This window comes from Phascolarctos cinereus, unplaced genomic scaffold (assembly GCF_003287225.1).
Source record: "Phascolarctos cinereus isolate Bilbo 61053 unplaced genomic scaffold, phaCin_HiC Scaffold_1;HRSCAF=81, whole genome shotgun sequence".
In the NCBI taxonomy this organism is placed as follows: Eukaryota; Metazoa; Chordata; class Mammalia; order Diprotodontia; family Phascolarctidae; genus Phascolarctos; species Phascolarctos cinereus.
The window spans coordinates 221,557,580-221,579,576 of NW_027555514.1; the positions used below are offsets into that span (position 1 = coordinate 221,557,580).

The 21,997-nt window shown below is 41.1% G+C and overlaps 3 protein-coding genes across 3 annotated transcripts in view; 2 read left to right on the plus strand and 1 right to left on the minus strand.

The window, feature by feature from the left end:
* Nucleotides 1-35: 35 nt before the first annotated feature.
* Nucleotides 36-8,175, plus strand: EEF1AKMT3 (EEF1A lysine methyltransferase 3). The gene is made up of 3 exons (XM_020990148.2): nucleotides 36-398; nucleotides 633-744; nucleotides 7,243-8,175. Exons 1-3 carry the CDS (start codon nucleotides 228-230, stop codon nucleotides 7,623-7,625), a joined length of 666 nt encoding a protein of 221 aa, XP_020845807.1. The 5' UTR covers nucleotides 36-227; the 3' UTR covers nucleotides 7,626-8,175.
* Nucleotides 8,176-8,421: 246 nt separating this feature from the next.
* On the plus strand, nucleotides 8,422-19,174 carry TSFM (Ts translation elongation factor, mitochondrial). Its single transcript, XM_020990150.2, is given in 7 exon segments — nucleotides 8,422-9,230; nucleotides 9,623-9,775; nucleotides 11,429-11,557; nucleotides 12,993-13,115; nucleotides 13,749-13,815; nucleotides 13,818-13,835; nucleotides 18,583-19,174. Coding segments are annotated over 7 exon segments (954 nt in total). The 5' UTR covers nucleotides 8,422-9,173; the 3' UTR covers nucleotides 18,990-19,174.
* Nucleotides 18,582-21,997, minus strand: part of AVIL (advillin) — a 28,268-nt gene continuing 24,852 nt past the window's right edge. The window contains exon 19 of the mRNA XM_020990149.2: nucleotides 18,582-21,377. Coding sequence (XP_020845808.1) covers nucleotides 21,264-21,377 — 114 coding nt within the window. The 3' untranslated portion in view covers nucleotides 18,582-21,263. The remainder of the gene's footprint in view (nucleotides 21,378-21,997) is intronic.

Genomic DNA, 21,997 nt, shown 5'->3' on the forward strand with positions numbered 1-21,997 from the left:
GGGCTGGTGGCCAGACCTCTTCTACTTCGTTCCGCCTCCCGAGAGTACAGCAACCTAGTGGGTTGGGAATGCCAGGGGTCTGACCTCCCCTTCCTCCTAGTGGGATACAGCAGGGTCTCACTCCTGCCTGGCCACGTGGAAGCCACCCCTTCCTCTAGATCTTGGCCGGCGTCCAGAGGAGTCCCTCTGTGGGCTCGTGCTCGACTCCCCGAGACATTCTGTCCGGGATGTCGGAGTCAGACTCCGAACTGGAGTCGGAGTCCGTGTTCCCTCAGGAGGACGGGCTCTTCGCTGATTCTTACACAGAAGAGACTCAGTTCCACTTCTGCGGTCATGTGCTGAGCATCAAACAGAGCTTCGGGGCTCGGCTTGGGGTGGCTGCGCCTGTGTGGGAAGCGGTGAGGACTGCCAGGGTGTACTGGGTGGTCAGCAGAGGGAAGGGAGAGTAGGGGACGGGAAGCAAGGGGGCTGCGGTGTTTTCATTTCTCTTCCCCATTCTGGATCTTCTAGTTCGGGCAGAGGAAACCAAATGTAGGTACATATTGGGTTTCCTCTGTAATCAGGCAACGACCTGCTTTCTCTTCCCAAAATCTGTCTTCCTCCCTCCCCCTTCCCCCCATCCCCCCCCATAGGCGCTGAGCCTATGCAGTTACTTCGAGAGGAAAAATCTCGACTTCCGAGGCAAGAAGGTGATTGAGCTGGGCGCGGGGACTGGCATCGTGGGCATTCTGGCAGCTCTGCAAGGTAGGTGAGCTGGAATCATGGATCTCACAATCTGAAAGGATCTGAGTAAATTTATCCAGCTCTATTTTGTGAGCCAGTCTATCCTGTCTTTTTTTTTTTCGTAGGGGTGACGGAGTCCAATCAGTGATTCCATCAGTTTAGGGACTTCCCATTGTGGGAGGTCCCTTCACTAATGCAGGTTGTAAGCTGGTCTTTATACTTTTAGAGAGCTATCTGAAACACTGAAAGGTTAAGTGATTTACCTATGGTTACACAGCTATTTGAGTCAGACTGACTCAAATGCCAGTCCGCCAACCTATACTAGTTATTTGAAGTCAATAAGTATTTGTTAGGTGCCGACTGTTGCCAGGCACTGTGCTAAGCTCTAGGGATACAAAGAAAGAGGGGGGAAAAAACCAAACCCCAACCTTTCTGCCTCTCTATACTGTCCTTAAAATGTTATATTATGTGACATAAGGCATGTTTTCCTGGAGACTTCCTTGTGGTTTGAAATGTCAAAAGCTTCTGAAAGAGGCTAAGTAGAATGTGGATTGAAAAAAGGTAAACGAATTCAGAATTTAAGCAATCATTTGTAATCTTGGAGAGAGAAGTTTAAATTAAGTAGCAGAGTGGGAAGCTTCATTACTGAGGATTGAGAAGTAAGTGGGAGGTGAAAAAATGGAATCCCATGATGTATTGGAGCTTGGCTGCAGAAGTGTGGAAAAAAAAGATAAGGGTTATTGGCTTGAGGGGACAGCAGGCTCAAATGAAGATTTGTTGTTCTGGTTTGGTTTTTTTTTTTCAGGATAAGGGAAACCTAGTGGGGAAGCAGTCTATATAGATAAGGAGATATTGAAGATAACAGAGAAGAAAGGATGGAGCAGGGAAGTACCTAGAGTAAACAGGAGAGAATAAGATCAATTGTAAGTAGAGGGGCTGCCCTGGCAAGGAGGGCCTCTTTTTTTTTTTTAGGCAATGGGGGTTAAGTGACTTGCCCAGGGTCATACAGCTAGTAAGTGTCAAGTGTTTGAGGCCAGATTTGAACTCAGGTCCTCCTGACTTCAGGGCAGGTACTCTATCCACTGCACCACCTAGCTGCCCCATGAAGGGCCTCTTCTTCATTAGAAACTGGTGCAAAGGAAGAGAGGATGGGAGATAATGAAGAGAGATTTTGAGGGTTTAGAGTAGGGGAGAAGAAGGAATTTATACTATACAGGTTCTGGGGTTGTTTGTTTTTTTTCAGTGTATCTAGGTTTAGGAGAACAACTTCCCTGTATAACAAAGTTACATAGTCACCAACTTTGTAATTTTATGATTTGTAAATTTGTGATTTGTAAATCACCTCTCAGCCTGCTACTCAGCTTGTCCCTATTTTTAATCTTTTCATTCCGATCTCTCCGTCTGTTTGTCTCTCTCTCTCTCATAGAACACAGCTTTATTAGTAAATTATCCAACATGTAGATAAGACTCAGACTGACTCTCTATTTGTGTTATTCCATGCATGTTTTACTTTTTCCACTTTTTTTGCCATTTTTTTCAAGGGATTAGCTTTTTCTCCAACAAGTGCATTTTGAGAATGTTATCACATGTCTTTAGGAGGGAAATTAAGGTTGTGCTTAAATTTAGTGGAATTCCCTTTTCTCTTCAGTCCTACCACATAACATCTCTCCCCTCTGTCTCAGTTGAGAATCTCATCTCAAAATTTACTGAGAGAATTAAGGCTGTTCCTTATGAACTCCCTTTTCTCCTCATTTCTACAATTCAAAAAACCTTTTGCTATCATTCCTTGTTCTCTCCTCCTTTACTCCAGTCTCCCATGAGAAGGCTTTTCTCTGATGTAGGCTTTTCTCACAATTTTCTCTCTCCTACATGTGCTGACGTCTTACCATTTTCTCTAGCAACTTGCTCCCACAAGCTTGCTTTCTCTTTATAGTCTTCAGTTTCTCCTGATACACTGATTCTTTGGCTGCTATCCACAAACATAATTCAAATCTTTCCCAAACTTAAAAAAAATCAATAGATCTTACCATCTCCTCAAGCCATTGATCTACATCTCTCCTCAAAAAATTGAATGCACTCATTGCCTCCACTTCCTCTCTTCTCCCTCACTTCTAAACCCTTTGTAAATGTGGCTTCTAATCTGTTTCCTAGCCTCAGTGCTATCCTCATTCTCTACTCCTCCTCAAGCCACATATCTAATCAAATTTTGTTGTTTCTATTGAAGGTTAACAAGCATTTATTAATCCACTACCATGTGCCAGGCACTGTGCTGGGGATACAGGGAAAGAAAACTGTAGTGCCTGTCCTCAAGGAGCTCACAGTCTAATGTGAGAGGCAACATGTAATCAATATGTACAAACAAGATATATCTAGGATAAATTGAAAATAATCTCAGCAGAATGGCAGTAGCATTAAGGAAGGAGACCTGGAAGGGCTTCTTCCAGAAGGTGAGATTTTAGCTGAGACTTGAAGGAGACTAGAAATGATAGCTGAGTGGAGGATAGAGTGGAATGGGGAGAAAGTTGAGGTAGGGAGACCAACCAGAAGGTTATTACAGTAGTTAAGGTGTGAGATGATGAAGGCCTGTACTAGAGCAGTTTCAGCATCAGAGAAGAGAAAGGGGCATTTACAAGGGATGAAGAATCGAAGGACTTGACAACTGATTGGATATGGCAAAGGGAAGGGGTCAGAGAGAGTTAGGAGTTGAGGGTGACACTTAAATTAGGGAAGATAGGAAGAGGGGAAGATTGGGGGGAGATAAAGATAATGAGTTCAATTTTGGATATATTAAATTGGAAGATTTGAGACTGGAGTACAAGAGAGAGTTTAGGGCTGGAATAAACAGATCTCAGAATTATCTGTATAGAGATGATAACTGAATTCATGGGAGCTGATGAGATTGCCAAAGGAAAAAGTATAGAGGGGAGAAGAAAAGAGGGTCCAGGACAGAGCATTGGTGGACATCCAAAGTTAGAGGGATTGTAAAGTCTGGATGAAGATCCGGCAAAGGACACTGAGGAGAAGTCAGACAGATAGGAGAACCAGGATCAAATAACATCACAAAAACTTAAAAGAAGAGAGTGATTAACAGTGTCAAAGGTTGCAGAGAGGTCATGAAGGATGAGGATTGAAAAAAGGCTATGGGATTTAGTGATTAAGAAATTATTAACTTTGTACAGAGCACTTTCAATTGAATGGTAAGGTAGGAAGCCAGCATGCTGAGAGTTAAGAGAGTGAGAAGAAAGTGGAATCATTGATTGTAGATGGCTTTCTCAAGGAGGTTAGCCATGAAAAGGAAGAGAGATCTAGGGTGATAACTAGTGGAGACAGATGATTTTTTTTGAGGATGGGGATATCTCCACAACGTCTCTTGAATCTGTCCTCTTTTCTCTATTCATGTGGCTACTCCCTAGTTCAAACCCTTGCTACCTCTTATCTGGATTGTTGCAATAACCTTCTAATTGGTTTCCTTGCTTCAAGTCTCTCCCCTCTCCAATTCATCCTCCACAAAACTGTCAAAGTTATTTTCTTCAAGCAAAGATTTGATCTTGTCATTCTCTTACTTAATAAACTGGAATGGCTCTTTCCTATTTCCTCTAAGCTCAAAGATAGTTTTGTTTTATTTGTCATTCAAAGCTATCACAATCTCCCATGCCTAAAATTAATTCCCTTCTCACCTCTGCTTCTTAGAAAAAAAGTTTTCTTCAAAACTCAGCTAAAGTCCACCTAAATGAAATCCTTCCTGATCTCCCCAGCTGCTAGTGCCTCCTCCCCCATTGCCTTGTATTTCTTTTGCAGTGATTTTGTTTATACTTATGAAAGGGAATGAATGGTTCTTGAAAACTCAATTCTTAGTCACAGAGCAGGGGCCAAAATGGAGGTCAAGTGTTCCCTTTATGAAGTTCCAGTTGTCACTCAGGTGAATCAGGTTGGATAAGATGAAGAATGATAGGCCAAGTCTCAAGGTAATCTTTAAAAGTCAGGAACTGAGCTTCTGATTGGAGGAGCAGAAGAATCCTGGAACTGAAGAAACAGAAGCTGTAAAAATCCAAGTGAAAGGAAGGAGAAGGGAATAAGCATTGACATAGTGCCTAATATGTTCCAGGTTCTGTGCTAAGCACTTTGTAGAGGCAATCAATAGAAAGGAAAGCATCAAGGGTCTTTGAGCAAAGCTTCTTGGGTTGATCAGGCATGAAATATGTCAAGATGGAAGTTTAGAAACTGTGTTGCTAAATAACTCCCCTATTAACAACTGTCTTGGAGCTTAGAAGAAATAGGAAGGAGCCATTCCAGTTTACTAAGTAAGGGAATGATAAGATCAAATCTTTGCTTTAAGAAAATAACTTTGATAGTTTTGTGGAGGATGAATTGGAGAGGGGAGAGACATGAATCATTCTTCAATATAACCCAAAGTAGGTAATCTTGTAACTTCTTTCTCCCCTTGAGCTCCTTCATGGAGTTTGAAGCTTTTTCCTTTGGGCATATAGGGAAGTTTGTTTACCTTTCTTTATTTTAAATATTTACTTTGTCTTTATAAACAGTGGTAATCACTGACATTTGCTTTTTCAGTCTACTGATTTGGAATATGGTTGGGTGGAAGCAACTGAGGAGGAAACCTACGCAGAGAAGAGATAGAGATAGATCTAACATTGAAGTGCTTTGCCAGAAGCACTGTCTCTGATTTCTGGCTGGGGGCTCAGAGCTAACAAAAAGATAAGATGAGCTTGTTCTACTTCCCAGCATGGAGAAGGAACATATATAACAGGAAATCTGTCTTTGCAGTAGGTCAGTAGTAGTGTGAGAAGTAAACAGGAGTGGCTGAACAACCCATCTCTTTAAGCGTGCTACACTCAGGATGTAAACTTCCTGAAATCAGGGAGTTTTATTTTTGTTTTTGTGTAGACCCAGTGCCTAGAATGTGGTAGGTGCTTAATGTTAGATGTTAAATGAGTGATGATACAGAAGTTTTTGAATGGTTGCTAAGTATGGAGAATATTACAGAAAATCAGTCAGGAAGAATAAAAGGATTGTGTGTGTGTGTGTGTGTGTGTGTGTGTGTGTGTATGTGTGTGCAGTAGTGAGGGCACATAGGATTTGATGACATAAGCTTGTAGGAAACCTAGTTAGTATTTTCCCATAATGTTTCACAGCAATATTCAGTAGCTGCTGAGTGTAAATGGAGAAGGATGGTAGAAGTAATCCCTTATATATTGGTTTTGGCACCATATAACCAATGAAAGGACAAGAAGACAAGGGATTCTAGATTAGATGATATATGGTTGAAGTGGTCAACCTTGGGGTTGAATCATTCAGTCATCTAGCATTTATTTACCTTGTGCTAGACAATGTGATGAAAAAGTAAGGAAACTGAAGTCAGGATGATGGATTAAGAGGATAAAGATGGAGTGAGTGGTGGTAGTGGTGGAGGAAGGACAACAAGTCATGGTGAGGACAAAGACTAGATATGAGAGGAGCGACTCAGAGGAAGGGATGGAAAGATAGGAGTCTGATTGAAAATAGGAAGTTTTGGGGGGCAACTAGGTGGTGGAGTGAATTAGAACACCAGCCTTGGAGTCAGGAGGACCTGAGTTCAAATCTGGCCTCAGATACTTACTAGCTATGTGACTCTGAGCAAGACACTTAACCCCTGATTGTCTCTAAAAAAACCAAACAAACGCAAACCAACAAAAGAAAGAAAATAGGAAGTTGGAAGTACAGAATCAGGGAGTTTTAACACATTTGTTTGGCCCTTCCTGTGGTGTATATGAAGTGGAGTGAAGAGGAAGAGTATGGGTGTTAAGGAGGTTAATGATTTGGGAGATTACCATGCTCAAAAGGACATCAACATTCATGTTGAAGTCCCCAAATATGAAGTCAAGAGTTGGGGTGAACAATCAATCAACAATCATTTATTATCTATTATGTGCCAGGTATCCTGTTAGGCATTGGACAGGAAGTATATCCTTGTATACTATTGTTAAATGCTCTTTCCCCCCCAATTGGAATATCCTCCTGACTCTTCACCCCCTTTAATAATCAATTACTTTACAGGGAACTGCCATTAACAATTTCTGTACTCCACCATTACTGTATCCTTCCTCAAACTGCTTTTTTCAACTCATTCCTTTCTAATATAGGTATCTACTCTTCTGGGCAGTTGGTGATAAGAGTGAAAGGTGTGGTGGGGAAGAGGCCATTCTCAGTCAAATACACATGTGACTTGGGCAAGTCACTTAATCTCAATTGCCTCAGGTCTCTTATCTGTAAAATGGGAATAATAATAACACCTACCTCAGAGAGTTGTTTTGAGGATCAAAAATGATATATGCAAAGTGCTTTTGCAATCTTTAAAGTGCTTTATCAGTGCTCCCATCTGCCATACATATGTTGAATTTCACAAGGTAATAAGGAGTCACTTTTCTGAAGGTGCCAAGAACTGGAATTTTTCTAGACATTTCTGAATGGTGATCCTTCAGCTGGTCCCTAGACCTCACTTTTCTTCTGTTCTCTCTCTTTCAGGGGGAGATGTCACTATCACTGATCTGCCTCTGGCCCTGGAGCAGATTCAGGGAAACGTTCAAGCTAACATACCAGTTGGTGGCCGAGCACAGGTCCGCGCTTTGTCCTGGGGACTGGACCAGGGTGTGTTTCCTGAAGACTATGACTTGGTGTTAGGGGCTGATATCGTGTATCTGGAGCCCACCTTTCCACTGCTCCTGGGCACCCTTAGACATCTCTGTGGACCAAATGGCACCATCTATCTGGCCTCCAAGATGAGGGAAGAGCACAGGACAGAGAGTTTCTTTCACGATATGTTACCACAGCATTTTCAGTTGGAGCTGGCACAGCGGGATGAGGAAGAGAACATTAACATATACAGGGCTACACACAGGGGAGGCTGAAGACTCCCCTGTGCCTCCACATCCAGTTCTTTCTCACTTCTGCCCACACACATTCTTCTGATCTGTCTTCTTCCTCTTGGTATTGGAAAGAGGTGAAGAGTATTAGCCTATAGAGAACCATGCATAATGACCAAACAGCTAATTCCTGGATCCTGGGCGAGGTGTTCCATGCTTTCATTTCCTTGCTTTCTTGGATTCTTTTCTTCCCATCCTACTAACTTTGCCATTTCTTCTAGACTAATACTGAGCATCATTTTATTGGAAGCCCCAGACACTCCTTCACAAAAGCCCGGATGGGTTGTCAATAAGAAAGCTCTCAGTCCCTGTTCTTTGAGGTTGGGGCTGAGTGGGGAAACTGACCTGAAGGATGGAATATTGTGGGTTGTCAGCAGAGTAATTGCCTCCACCTCTCTCTCTCCCACAGCAAGGAGGCACTTTCTTGCTTTTCTGTTTGTATCCCCAGCACTTAGCATGGTGCTTTGAACATAGTAACCAATCAATAAATGCTCATTCATTTATGTGCTTGCCCTGGTTTGGGGCATGTTCTCAATTCTGCTTTGTTTTTGTCTTTTTGTTGTTGTTTTGTTTTTCTTTTCTTTTTTAGGAAAGACAAGATCATGAAAAGTACCTTCTGCATCTAAGGCCCTAAAGTTTATGTTTTTAATTATTTTATTCAAAGCAGATGCAATGGATCTTTTTTGTGTGTGTGTGGTTTTGTTTGTTTTTTTTTTTTTTTGCTGAGGCAAATTGGGGTTAAGTGACTTGCCCAGGGTCACACAGCTATTCCATGTCAAGTGTCTGAGGTTAAAGTTTATGTTTTTAAGCTTTGGAAGAAAAAGAATGTCAGACTACCTGTTTTATACTCAGGAACACAGGGGAATGGAGTGCCTAAGCAGATTAAGCTTCCCATTTTAGGAGTGGGGGAGTTAGGGTACAGCAGGCCTATTGCTTTCTAAAAGAGGTTGAATGGTTTAGTGGAAAGAGTACTTGACTTGGAAAGCATTTTTTTAGGTCCTACTATGTGCCAGGCACTGTGCTAAACGATGGGGATACACAGAAAGGCAAAAAGACAGTGTTTGATCTTAAGGAGCTCAGTCTCTGGATCTGTCATGTAAAAAGGAAAGTCTAAACCTCCGTTTACTCATCTATAAAATGGGGGTGACTTTGTTCTGCCTCACTCAGGGGGGTGGGGGGGCATTGTGAGCCAAGTGTTTTAAGTGTTGCATGAATGTCAGTTATTATTCCTGAAGGTAGCCTTGGCCTACCACTGCAACTGGTCTTGATGACACAACCCATCCTCTTTCCAGCTGTGGCCAATCCTTGCTCTAAGTTCCATTCCCTTGGAACGCCCAACGAGCCGGAGAACCTCTGGCCGGCAGGTGACGCTGCCCTTAGCTATCGCTAGTTTACAGCCGGCACTATGGATTTGTCCCAGACGCCGCTCCGTAGATTCCTCGCTTCTCCCCCTCCACTTCCCCCGAGCTTCTTGTGCGCGCGTGCGCTCTGGGGTAGGCGAGTTAGTGCTGCACAGGCCGGAAAAAAGAAGTCATGGCATTCTTTCGGCCTCTGCGCCTTTGTCAGCACTTGGGGTCCCGGAGCCGTCCGGTAAGGGAATGTCGTGGCGGGGCTTGAGTCCTCCCTGGAGTCCGGGGCGGCCCAGCTCTCTTCCCCACCTCCTCCTTCGCACGTCTCCTGTGCCCCCCAGGTTGCGTCCTTCTGCTCCCCCCCTCACCTCCAGCCTCCCTCCCGCCCCCCCCGGCTGCTAGCCTCCCTGCCCCCTCCTCATCTCCAGCCTCCCTCCCCAGCCCCTTCCCCACTTTCAGCCTCCCCTCCCCCCACCTCGGCTGCTTTCCCCCGCCCCCTCCTCGTCACCTTCCCGTCCCCCAGGCTGCTCCCCCGCTGCTTTTCCTCGTTGCCTCCTCCCCTCCGGCCTCCCCTTCTCCCTTCTCATCTCCTTCCCACTGCCCCTTTCCTCATCTCGTGCCTGTCCCCCGCAGGTGCCCCTGGGGTCCCGCTCCTTCCACGCGGGAGTCGTGGGGCCCGAGGCTGCGTCCAGCAAGGAGCACCTGAAGAAGCTGAGGCGGAAGACAGGCTATTCCTTCACCAACTGTAAGAAAGCGCTGGACGCTTGTGGTGGCGATCTGGCCCAGGTGAGGGAGACCTGGAGCTGTTCCCTCCTCTTCGGACGGGGAAGGAAACTGAGGCCCGTGAATTGAACTTAAACTGACATCCACTTAAATGGACACTTAGATGGCGTTAAATTGATTTCTTCAAGGTCACACAGATAAGAAGAGGCCAGGCTGGATCTGAACTCAGGTCCTCTAATTCCAGAGAAGAGGTTCTTAACTTGTTTTGACCCCTGTGGCTGTCCTGTGAATTTATTGGATTGGAAGCTCCTCGAGGGCAGGGACTGTCCTTTCTCTCCTTATATACCCCCATCGCTTAGTACAGTTCCTGACTCGTAGTTTAATAAATGCTTATTGAATGAACGAAAGGTTAAGCCAGTGGACCCTTTCTCAGATGAATGTTTTTAGATGCATGAAGTAAAATACATAAGAATATGAAGGAACTTAATTGTATTTTGTCAACATTTTGAAAGTTTAAGAACTGTAGGTTAAGGATCTCTTGTACCCTAGTTTTCACCGTAATTGTGTTTAATCAGTATTTAAGCTGCTAATTTAACCAGTGGATGTGTTTTACAGCAAAAGTGTCATTGAATCATGGTTCTCATTCATTCAATCAGGCAATCAGTCTACATTATTAAGTACCTACTGTGTTTTGGTCACTGTGCTGGCATTCACATCAGGGAAACAACCACAATAAAAACAGCAAGAGCTAACATGTGTATAGCACTCTGAAGTATGCAAAGGGTTTTATACACATTACCTCATTTGAACCTTACAGCAATTCCTGAGAGGTAGGACCTATATTTTACAAAGGAGGAAACTGAAGTTGTGACTTACCTGGTTTACACAGTAAGGATTAAGGGCAGGATTTAAATGGATCTTCCTGACTTCAAATCTAACGCTCTATTCACTATAAGAAGCAAAACCTATGCTGCCTTAGCTTGGGAAGAATTGAGTTCAGGACTACTGCTAGCCCCACATTTCCTAGGAAGAGGACACCCTTGTGCCTCTCAAGTGGTAAATTCTTTTGGGATGTGGTAGGAGAAAGCTTGAGCTTGGACTCACATACTCTTAGTGTATATGTCTTGACGTGCAGCTGTAGAGGACTCACTTAACTTCCCTGATCCTGTTTTCTTATCTGTAAAATGATCATAATACATACTTTTCTTGTGTGCAGGGGGAGAAGGTGGAGTGTAGGGAAACACCTTTATTTATTTTTAGCATTCATTAAAAAAGTTCTTTTGAGCTCCAAATTCCCTCCCTTTAGCCCCTCCCCCACCTGTAGAGAAGGGCAAGCATTATATCAGTTATACATATGAAGTCATGCATAGCATATTTCTATGTTGGCCAAATACATGCTTTTCTCAAAGCAAATTTGTAAAGCAGATAGTACAGGAAGGTAATGTCAGTTGCTATTCTGAATATTTTGCCTTAGCAGTAACAGAGCTGAACTGTACTCAGCTATTTAGAAGCAAGAGGTAAATGCCTTTGTCTCAGGAACCCATTGTTACAAGACTTGTTTTTGCCTTACGCTCCGGATTAGCATTTTATTAAATAATTTGGGGTTCAGAGGAAGCAGAGAGAAATTGAAGACAGGAAAACATTTAGAGTCTTGCAGCTCCAGAATTCTGTGTCTGAAATGCTGTTTTTTTGTTTGTTTTCTCCTGTAATTTGCAGGCAGAAGCTTGGCTACATAAGCAGGCCCAGAAGGAAGGATGGAGCAAAGCTGCTAAACTTCAGGGAAGAAAAACAAAGGAAGGGCTGATTGGATTGTTACGGGAAGGGAATGCAGCGGTAATGGTGGAGGTGAGTCCCTCACATGCATCAGTTTCCAGGAATAGTTGTTAGTCCTCAAATATTTTACCATACTTGTACTAGATATTTTGAATAGAAAAAATGATAAACTCTAGAAGAGCTATTTAATATATAGTGAAACTGAGTAGGCAGTGTAATCAAAAATAATCATTAGACATGGTCTCAGTGATAGAGAGTTTTATGTAAAAATGCACAAAGGAGTGTTGAGGAGAAGCCCATCTTCTTGTTTCTGTCATTCTATTTTGTACCTCTCCCGTGCACTTTTATTCTAATTTGTGTTCGTCTCTTCGCCTCTGAGAGGCAGTATTGTGTAATAGAGAGCTAGTCTTTGGAGCCATGAGGAGGGGAATTCAGGTCGCACTTCTGACTCAGGCTGGCTTTGTGACCTTGGACGAGTCACTTGAGACAGTAAGTTGCAGAGAAGGTGTTGAGGGGGAGGGAATTTCTCACTTGGGAGTTCCCCGTGGCAGTGAATACATAGGTCTAGTCTCTATTCCTAGTCCTGATTTCCTCTGTTGCCTAGAGTGTAAGTCCTCGAGTGAAGATGCTTGATTAACTTCATCTTTATATTCCTGGTATTAAGGGTCGTTCCTTGCCCATAACTTCAGTGTTCCACACCTTCACCTTCATCATTGTCGCTGTACTTCTGATGCTAGACACAGCTTCTCTGTAACTTAGCAAATTGTGTTTGGGAAATGTTTCAGCTAAAAAATTCATCGCCCTTCAGCCAGTCTGGTCCAAATTTAGCTAGTTTGGTTCTTGGACAACAGACAAACAACAGACGTTTCTGGCCTGGACTTGAAACCTTTCCAGCTTGGTAGGACCTTGCAGAGCTTTTCTCCCACTGGCATAGCCTTCGAGATCTCAGTGTTACTTCCATGCCACATTCTGATTAGGACTTTAGTGGTTTTCATGTACTTAGCAGGTGCTGCTTAAATGTTTGAATTGCTAATTTCAAGGTAGATATGAATCTTTTTTGTCTAATCTTGAAGGGTGTCCTGAAGAGGTTAGAAATTTTGTAGATTAGCTGGTGGAGAGAGGTAATAGACATGGAAGTAGTTTAGGTGTCATTGTGGATAAAGGATCAGAAAAAGAGAAAGGAGTGGACAAATTAGCTAATGGTCTAGAACAGAGGACAGGAAATGCAATTAAGGGGAGAAGGTCCAGGTTGGTAATAAACTCACTGTCAAGGCATCACTGGCAATGTTCTGAAAAAACCTTCTCAACTGGTATATGTTGCATAACCCATCCTGGCAAGAGACACTTTTCTGGTCTTCTACTAGTGAAATTAATAATGGCAGTTTGAAAGATGCAGTTATGTCTAAAACACAACCTAGCCTTACCTTGGTTTGTACTAAATAAACCTTTCTCTATTTTATGAGTTTGCCACTAAACCATTATTTACATTATGAATATTTGCCCACAGGTGAACTGTGAGACTGATTTTGTTTCTAGAAATTTAAAATTTCAACAACTGGTCCAACAAGTGGCTCTTGGAACCATGCTGTACTGTCAGGGTCTGAGGGAACAGCTGTCCACATACAGCAAGGTGAGTTTGGGTTTAGAGTTCACCGGAGCACACAGCTCAACCCAGACTCTGCCTCTAAAATGACAAGAGAAAGGCATGACAAGATGGTCAGACTAGAAAAGACACAATTTTAACATGTTCTTATCCAGCTGACAAAACAATTATCCACACCCCTTTTTTGTCCCTCAAACTGTCTCATGAGCAGAGACACAAGGAATAAAATGTTATTTAACGGAATCTGAAACCATTTAATTTATGTAGAGAATAGTGGGATTTCATAAGACTGTGTAGCATAGGAGAAGAATATGAACCAAGAGTCGGGTATGGCCCAACCCCACCTCTCTTGGTTTCCTTTTATAAAATGATGGGATTGACCTAAATGATTTTTGAGGTCCTTTTGAACTCTGAAATTAGCTAGAATCCTCCCTAAGAGGCGGAGTTCATATTCTAAAGGACTGGCATTAGTGGTGGAATAGGATGTCTATAAAAAATGTTATAAATGTATAATATTACCAATATAGCTGAGAAAATGGTATTAGTGTAAATTTACACTTAACAAAGCTTAAGTTGCTTTATTTGGAAGAGATTAGTATTGTTCAGGTAAGCTTGGTGTTTTGCAAATTGATCTTTGCTTTCCTTTCTGTGTTTATTCAGGGTTTTCTAGAGACAGCTGAGCTCTCTCAACTGAGAGCTGGACCTAACAGAGAAGACTCTCTCAAAGACCATTGACATTATTTATTGGTGAGTACTGGCAGGAGACCCTAGACTGAGGCTGAGAAGAGAAATCAAGAAGTGGTTCCCACTAGGCAAGCTTATTTTTTAAAAATCTGACGATAGGGGCAGCTAGGCGGCACAGTGAATAAAGCACTTAGCCCTGGAATCAGGAGGACTTGAGTTCAAATCTGGCCTCAGACACTTGCCACTTACTAGCTGTGACCCTGGGCAAGTCATTTAACCCCATTGCATAGCCAAAAAAACCCAAAAAGTCTGAAGATAATTTCTCAAAGCACCAAAATCCTAGTAATAGGAGTAGGATTATAAGCTATTCAGGCTTCTACACATGTGAATCCATAGGCATTTGACTGTCTAGTTGTTTGGACATCATATTTCTTTTCAAGGAAAGACTGATCAGTTAGGGAGTTGTGGGAATGAACCTTTCTAGTGAACTTGCCCGAAGTGGATTGTTGTGGTAGTGAGGGGAATTTTGATTTAACTTGCATTCCCCTTGTGGGGAACTAGGGGTGTGGGGAGGATGGTTGTGGGATGCTGGAAACCAGCTGCTCCTCTGAAATTCCTGACAGTGAGGATGGTCTTTTTTGCCAGATCATCTCACACTGTCTGCAAACTATTAGTGACTCATAGATGAGGAACCAGGTTACAAAGAAGTGTAGGGGGTTTGTTAAGTAATTCTGGAAGAATCTGGGTGTTTTAGCCTTGTGTTTTTTCTGGGGAATTACTGTAACTACTAAGATTTCTTGAATTGTTTTCAAAATTAGTTTTCATTTCTGGACATTTTTTTGGACATCTCTTTTTTATACCCTTAAGATATAATTCTCTGGGGTATATATGTATGTTTGTGTTCCTTGAGTAAATCAGAGCTAATTATTTACATCTTTTTACTGTTTCATTCTCTCCTCCCCAGTCCGTTTGGCTCTTTTGTTTCTTCTTTAGATGGTAGTATTGATAAAAAGGGAAACTGCAGATAAATTTTGCTGCTTGTGAGCAACTCTGGGGAAAAAAAATTTTTATGGGAGAATACATATTTAAACTGTTGGGTAAAATGAAGTCTGGGATTTTTGTATATCACTTTGATATTCTGTCTATCTAAAGTGGCATATCTGTTCATATTTTTTTAAAAATTATTTATTTTTGACTTGCATTTTTGAAAATTTTGAGTTCCAAGTTCTCTCCCTCCAGCTACTCCCCTGCCCATTGAGGAGACAAGCACTCTGATACCTAACATACACGTGAAGTCATGTAAAATATATCTCCATATTAGCCATGTTGCCAAAAAAAAAAGGCAAGAAAAATAAAGTAGAAAAAAACCCACGTCATGCTGCATTCAGAGTTTATTAGTTCTCTCTCTGGAGATAGCATTTTTCATTGTTGGTCTTTTGGAATTGTCTTGGATCATTGTATTGATCAGAATAGCTAAGTCTTTCACAATTGATCATTGTTAAAATATTGCTGTTACTGTGTATAATACTCTACTGGCTTTGCTTCCTTCACATTGCAACAGTTCATATAAGTCTTGGCAGTTTTTTTGGTGGCATATCCATTCAGTTAATTTTATTAAGTTCCGGGATAGCTAGGTGGCGCAGTGGATGGAGCACCGGCCCCGGACTCAGGAGGACCTGAGTTCAAATCTGGCCTCAGACACATAACACTTACTAGCTGTGTGACCCTGGGCAAGTCACTTAACCCCATTGCCTAGCCCCCCCCCCGCCCCCCCAATTTTTTTCATTAAGTTCCTACTCGGAACAAAGCACTGACTATGCTAGAAAAGCCAAGACCGAAAGGAAATTGTTCTTGCTCTCAAGGAGCTTATGTTCTACTGGAAGACATGAAATATATACACATATAAGTGAATACAAAGCGCATGGTTATCAACTGCATGTAAAAAATTTTTAAAAATTGTACATTAATGATTTTTGTTCTTTTGCCGTAGTCATTTCAAAACTGTTCCTTCAGATCATTATCTGTTCTTTATTCATTAGTTTTTTAGTTATTCACAATTTGACATCCTTTTAGGGATTTTTTTTGTTTGTTTACTTGGTTGTACGTTTGTTCTTTTGGTTCTGCTTACTTTGCTCTGTGTCTGTTCATTGAATTTTCCCATGATTCTCTGAATTCCTTATATTTAACATTTTTAACTGCACAACATTTCCCCATTACCTTCCTATAACCTAGATTTTTCAGTCATTCACAAATGTTGTACACCCTCTTGGTTTCAAAGTCTTTGCTACTGCAGGGATCGCTGGTGTGAATATTTGGTTGTATACTCATTTATTTAACAATTATTAGACCTTTTTTGGGGGGTCTGTATCTAAGATTGTGTTCACTGTATCAATGTGTTCACTGTATCAAAGGGTAAGGACAATTTAGTTATTTTTCTTGCAGAGTTTCAGATTGATACCTAGAATGTTTAGATCACTTCATAACTACCAGCAGTGGATCAGTGTACCTGTATTAAACCCACAGGCTCCCCAACATTTTCTGTTTCCCCTCTTTTGTTATTTTTGTCAGTTTGTATAGTGTGAGGTGAAATTTTGGTTATTTTCATTTGTTTTTCTTTTACCGTTAGTGATTTGCCGCATATTTTCATATGTTTATCTATTGTTTGTAGTTCTTGTGTGAGCTGTTTCTATTTTTGCCCACTTATCTTACTAGACAAGGCAGGAGTCACCAAATTATGGTCTGCAGGCCAAATCAGCACCCACTCCCTGCCCCCCAACCCAGAGAGCCAAGAACATTTTAAAGTACAACACAAATATGTAATACAATAAAGCATTCTTTAAAAAACATAAAAACTTCCTTGGCTGGCTGGCTATACAGAAATGGGGTGGGCCAGATTTCACCTATGGGATGCTGTTTGTCAATGCCTGTATTAGGGAATTGCTCTTGTTATTATGTATTTGTGTCACTTCCCTATATATTTTGATTATGACTCTTAGGTAATATTTGTACATATATTTTCCCTATTCCATTGTTTCTCTTTTAATTCTTTCTTCATTAATTTCATTTGTTCAGAAGCTTTTAAATTTTATGTAGTAAAAATTGTCTATTGTCTTTTATGATAATCTTGTCTATCTTTTGTTTAATTAAGAATTCTTCTTCCTCTAACCGTAGTTTTGAAAGTATTTTATTTTCTCTTTGTAATTGGTGTGCCCATTACGAGTTATTTTAAGAGGAGAAGAGCAATAATCAGTGGGGAGGGGAGGTGTTGGTAGTGGCAGGAAAGTCCTTCTATCATTAGTGCTATTTGAACTGGGCTTTAAGATTTTTTTTTTTTAAATTAAGAACTCAACGAGCTTCAACATGAACATATCCACGTAAAAAGAGGAACAGGAAAACTGTATGAAACTGACTCTTAATTATATAGTTATTTTTTAAGTATCTGTTATATTTTACATGTACACTGACTCAGTTATCTTTTTCTTTCTTCCTACTGCTCTGTTCTGTGTATTTTAAAAATGTTTAATTGATAATCTCTTTTTTTGCATTACTATCACTCCTCTTCCCCCACCAACAACTTCCTTTTCTCCATAAAATCCCTCCCTTATAAGAAGTAAGTATAGACAAGCAAGAAAAATTCCCACATTGGGCATATCTGAAAATGTTAATGTCTCATTCTATACCCCTGGCCCATCACCTCTCTGCTAAGAGGTGGGAAGCTAGCATCCATAGTTTTCTGGAGTTGTTATTGGTGATTACATTAATCAGGGTTCTTAGTGATTCCAAGTTGTTTTCCTTCATGGTGTCATAATCATTGTATAAATTATTCCCCAGCTTTGTTTATTTCACGGAGCATCAGTTCTTGTAATTCTTTTTCAGATTTCTCTAAATCTGCACCTTTTGACATTTCTGATAATACATTCATATACTGCCATTTGTTCAGCCATTCCCCAATTAATGAGCTTCCACCTTGTTTCCAGCTCTTTACAACCACAAAAATGCTTTTATAAATATTTTTGTAGCTATGCGTTCTTCCTGGTCTTTGGCCTCTTTGAACTATATGTATAGTAATGATATCTCTGGGTCAGAAGTCATAGTTTAGTTCCATATTGCTTTCCAAAATGCTATGACCAATTCCAGTTCCCCCAACACTATTGTGTGCCTGTTTTATAGCTCCATTAACTTTTGTCATTGTCATTAATCTGATAGAGGTGAGATTGTACACTGAGTGGCTGTAATCCACTTATATTTAGATATAGTTGTTGCTTGCTTATATTTCTTGTTTGGAGAATTATTACTTTTCTTTTGACTGACTTACCTTTTATGGGTCATTATTATATATTTGTATTAGTTCTTTATGTTTTAGATATCATACCTTTGTTAGAGAAATTTGTTGCAAAGATTTTGCCCCAGCCAGCTGCTTCCCTTCTATTTCTCATTGTATTGATTTTGCATAAAATCTCTTTAATTTTATGTCATGAAAGTTGCCCATTTTATCTCCTGTGATCAATCCTTTATTTTTTGGTGAAAACTTCTTCTAGCTATAGTTGTGAAAGGTGCCTGGTCTCATTCTCTCTTCTTAATGATGAACCGTTACTCCAAAGGTGCTTTCAAGAGGGAAAGAGCCCCATTAGTGTAGGGGAGGGTGGTAATTTCAGAAAAGGCTTTGCCTCAGAGAAGGCCAGGGATTCTTCTAGACAGAAGTAAGGGGAGCACATTCCAGGCATGGATGGCCATCTGTGCAAAACATGCAGAGACAGTTTCTGTGCACGATGACTGTGATAGCTCTGCTTAAGTTTTGTTTTTTCTGCAGGCAAACTGGGAGAAAACTTGACTCTTAAGCGAGCTGCATGGGTGACTGTACCAAATGGATTCTACATTGGTTCCTATGTACATGGAGCAGTGCACAGTCCCTCCCTTGGTAACATGGTGCTTGGGAAATATGGCGCACTAGTCATCTGCCAGACATCTGAAGAGAAATTGAATCTTGAAGACCTTGGCCGACGGCTCGGGCAGCATGTTGTAGGAATGGCTCCTTTGTCTGTAGGCTCGATGGAAGATGAGCCTGGTGGAGAAGAGGAAACAAAGATGCTCGCCCAGCCTTATTTGCTGGACCCTAGCATCACGTTGGGACAGTATGTAAAGCCCCACGGTGTGTCTGTGGTAGATTTTTTGAGGTTTGAATGTGGAGAAGATTCAGGGGCAGCAAAAACAGAATAGATTCTGCAGACATTCTGGACCTTAAAATATTACTAACTGAACTACTCTATGTCCTGAGGGGGTTGGTTTGATCACTGATTCAGCAGTGCAGTACATGTGATCTGTTTCTCTCTGGGTTTATGGTAAAACTGAAAAGGTAATTCAGTGCAGCAGCTTTAAATAAAGATGCTTTCCTCCTTGTAGAATCTTGCCTTCTTCCTTGTTTGTAAAGTTGTGGGTTTTAGCTTTTTATGTCATGAATTTGACTCACTGTGTCGGTGACAGCCCCTGACTGAGCCTGTTAAAGAACAAGTAGCTTTATTGGGAATGTGGGAATGTGTGAGGCCTTTTGACTTGGAGTTGCTTATCTTGTATATTCAATGAAATCATGGCCTGTGTATGTTTTAATTCTGCTTTTCCCCCTGGTCATTCCCATTCATTTTAGCTCCAGTAAATGGCTCCAAGCAAATTTAAATAGTAAATATCTTAGAGAAACTTCACCAGAAATATCCCAAGGACACTAAGGTGTTCTCTCTTCTTCACCCCATTAAATCTGTTCCCCTAAGCTCAGGTAACTTTGTCTTGTTTTGGGCTGCCAGAGCCCTGTCCTCCATTTCCACTCATAATTATCCTAATTCACCTCCACTAACATTAACTGCCCTTGTGCGTGGCAATATATTATGTGCTAAGGATACAGAGACAAAAAGAGGAAACTATCCCTGAATTAAAAGAGCTTTTGTTGGGGGAGGGTGGTTTGAGGGGGGGATGTGTAGAGTATCCTTTGGACCAAGGTGACCAGAGCTCTAGTGAATACACATGAAGTAGCATCACAACTGTACCAACAGCTAGGGACCTATAGGGACTCAGGAAAGTCTTCTTGTAGTAGGTGGTACCCTGAGTTAAACCTTGAAGGAATCTAGGGATTCTAAGTGGCAGAGGTGGGGATGGAGTGCATCCCAGTACCTTTTCTCCTCTGATTGTCAGATTCAGAAAATCCTGAAAAGACTTGTGTGAACCTGTGGAATGAAGTAAGCAGAACAAGAGGACAGTTTGTACAATGATGATTGTAAAGGAAAACAATTTTGAATATCTGGGAAAAGACAGACAGCATGTCAGATTAGGAGTATAGTTAGTAGGCCAGTTTAGTTTAATGAAACTAAAGTGTTTTGGGAGTAGTACTATAAAATAAATTTGCAAAGGTGGGTGGGAGCCTGATGGGATCTTCAATGGCCAGCTGATTGTTTTGTATTTTATCCTAGAGATGAAGAGAGATTTGAGTAGAGGTGTGATGTAATTAGATATGTGTTTTGGGAAAAGCAATTTGGCAACTGTGTCAAGGACACATGGGAGAACAGTTTTGCTACCTTTGTTTATAATTTGCATCAGCCTCTAAGGTTACAGATTTAGGTGTTTGTAGAAGTTATGTCATCAGAAACTAATGAAAATGTAATTTGTGTTAAACTTAGGACTCCTTTCCATCTGAAACTGATTCAAAATACAGAGGTCACTGGAAAATGTGGCTCATTTCTGGATGTTTATGGCATACTTTGAAGATAAGTCCCTAGTGGCCCACATGCCCATGTGGCAGTGGACTTGTTACTGAAATGAACACCAAATGGCTTCTTTCTTGCTTGAATCTTTTGGCATGACCAAGATGTTTTTGTTTCTTAGACAGCTATTAGACACACTTTGTTCTATTACTGTAGATATTGCTCTATTCTCATTTCCACTCTCCCAAACCTCCCAGTACAAAAACATTCCACAGATGTGAAATTCATGCTGTATTTGTTGTATGAGCAATTGAGGATGTTGCTAACATTCCCTTTTACAGGGGGGCCTTGATTTAAAAAGATGTCTGGGACCTACCAGGAGGTGTATGAAAACTGCCTATAGATTTCAGTGTCTTGTGAATTGGTTTTTTTTGTTTGTTTGCTTGGTATTAATCATCTTGATATCTAAACCTTATGTCTGAACACCAACATTAAACCATTGCCCTCATGATGATTTTTTAGGACTGGCAAGTTATATGTGAACTATCTGACTTACTGTCTTTGTTTTTCTGCTCTGGTTTCTCTAAATTCATGCAGATCATGGAAATCAGAACAGATAATTATTATATGTATTTAAACAACTAAATAATGGCAAAGATATTCATTCTAGGTAACATGCACTTTGCAAAACTCTCTTGCTTCTCTGTGTAGCTAAGTATATTGTGCTAGACAGATAAATTCTTCCCTCGTAATTGGCACTATCTATTCTCTAGTATTGCCACAGATAGAAATTTGCTTTCATTCTTTAAAAAAGCCCCTTTTCTTTCTTCAGGTTGAGCTGTTTCCAGCCAGGCAAAGCAGCAAATTTTCCTCTCGGGATGCCAAATACAGCAACAAAGTCTTCATCAGAGAGGTAATTCTAGGAGACAGAAAACAGAACATTTCTGACTAGAGGTTCTGGAGGATCAGGCACATGTTAGTACAGAAGGAAGGTATTTTGCTTGAATAACATATCTCCTTTATAAATGCTGGAGGGAGAAAGATGACAATCTTATGCCCTTGAGCTTGGGGGGAAAAATCTAGACTTTTTAATCTTTTTGGTATAAATGGTTAGCAATCTAGGGTCAGATTTTTGGCCTGAAGAAGTAGGCATAGTGTGGAATATTGTCTCATTGAGCAGAATAGGGAGTTTTATACGTGTGTGTGTGTGTGTGTGTGTGTGTGTGTGTGTGTGTGTATGTAACTATAAAATGGGTTATAAATGATATATGAGCCACAAACATTGGATGAAGTGGAGAAAACATAATTCTAATACTGATGCTTCTAGCCTAATTTGAGTTCTCTAGCTTCTTTAAAGATGTTGATTACAACTCACTAGCAGTGTGACTCTGGGCAAGTCACTTAATCCCAATTGCCCCCCCCCCAAAAAAAAAAAGGAAGTTGGTTACAAGATTGTATGCATTATAGAATTCCAGTTCAGAGGTTCTTCTCGATTAAAGATACTCAGTAGGAATAACCAGACTACAAAGAAGAGGACCT

Bases quoted from the DNA above. Each gene is read 5' to 3' on its own strand.
- EEF1AKMT3 (XM_020990148.2), top strand. From the start codon at position 228: ATGTCGGAGTCAGACTCCGAACTGGAGTCGGAGTCCGTGTTCCCTCAG. The intron at 399-632 runs GTGAGGACTGCC...CCCCCCCCATAG, and splicing joins CTGCGCCTGTGTGGGAAGCG to GCGCTGAGCCTATGCAGTTA. The intron at 745-7,242 runs GTAGGTGAGCTG...TCTCTCTTTCAG, and splicing joins CATTCTGGCAGCTCTGCAAG to GGGGAGATGTCACTATCACT.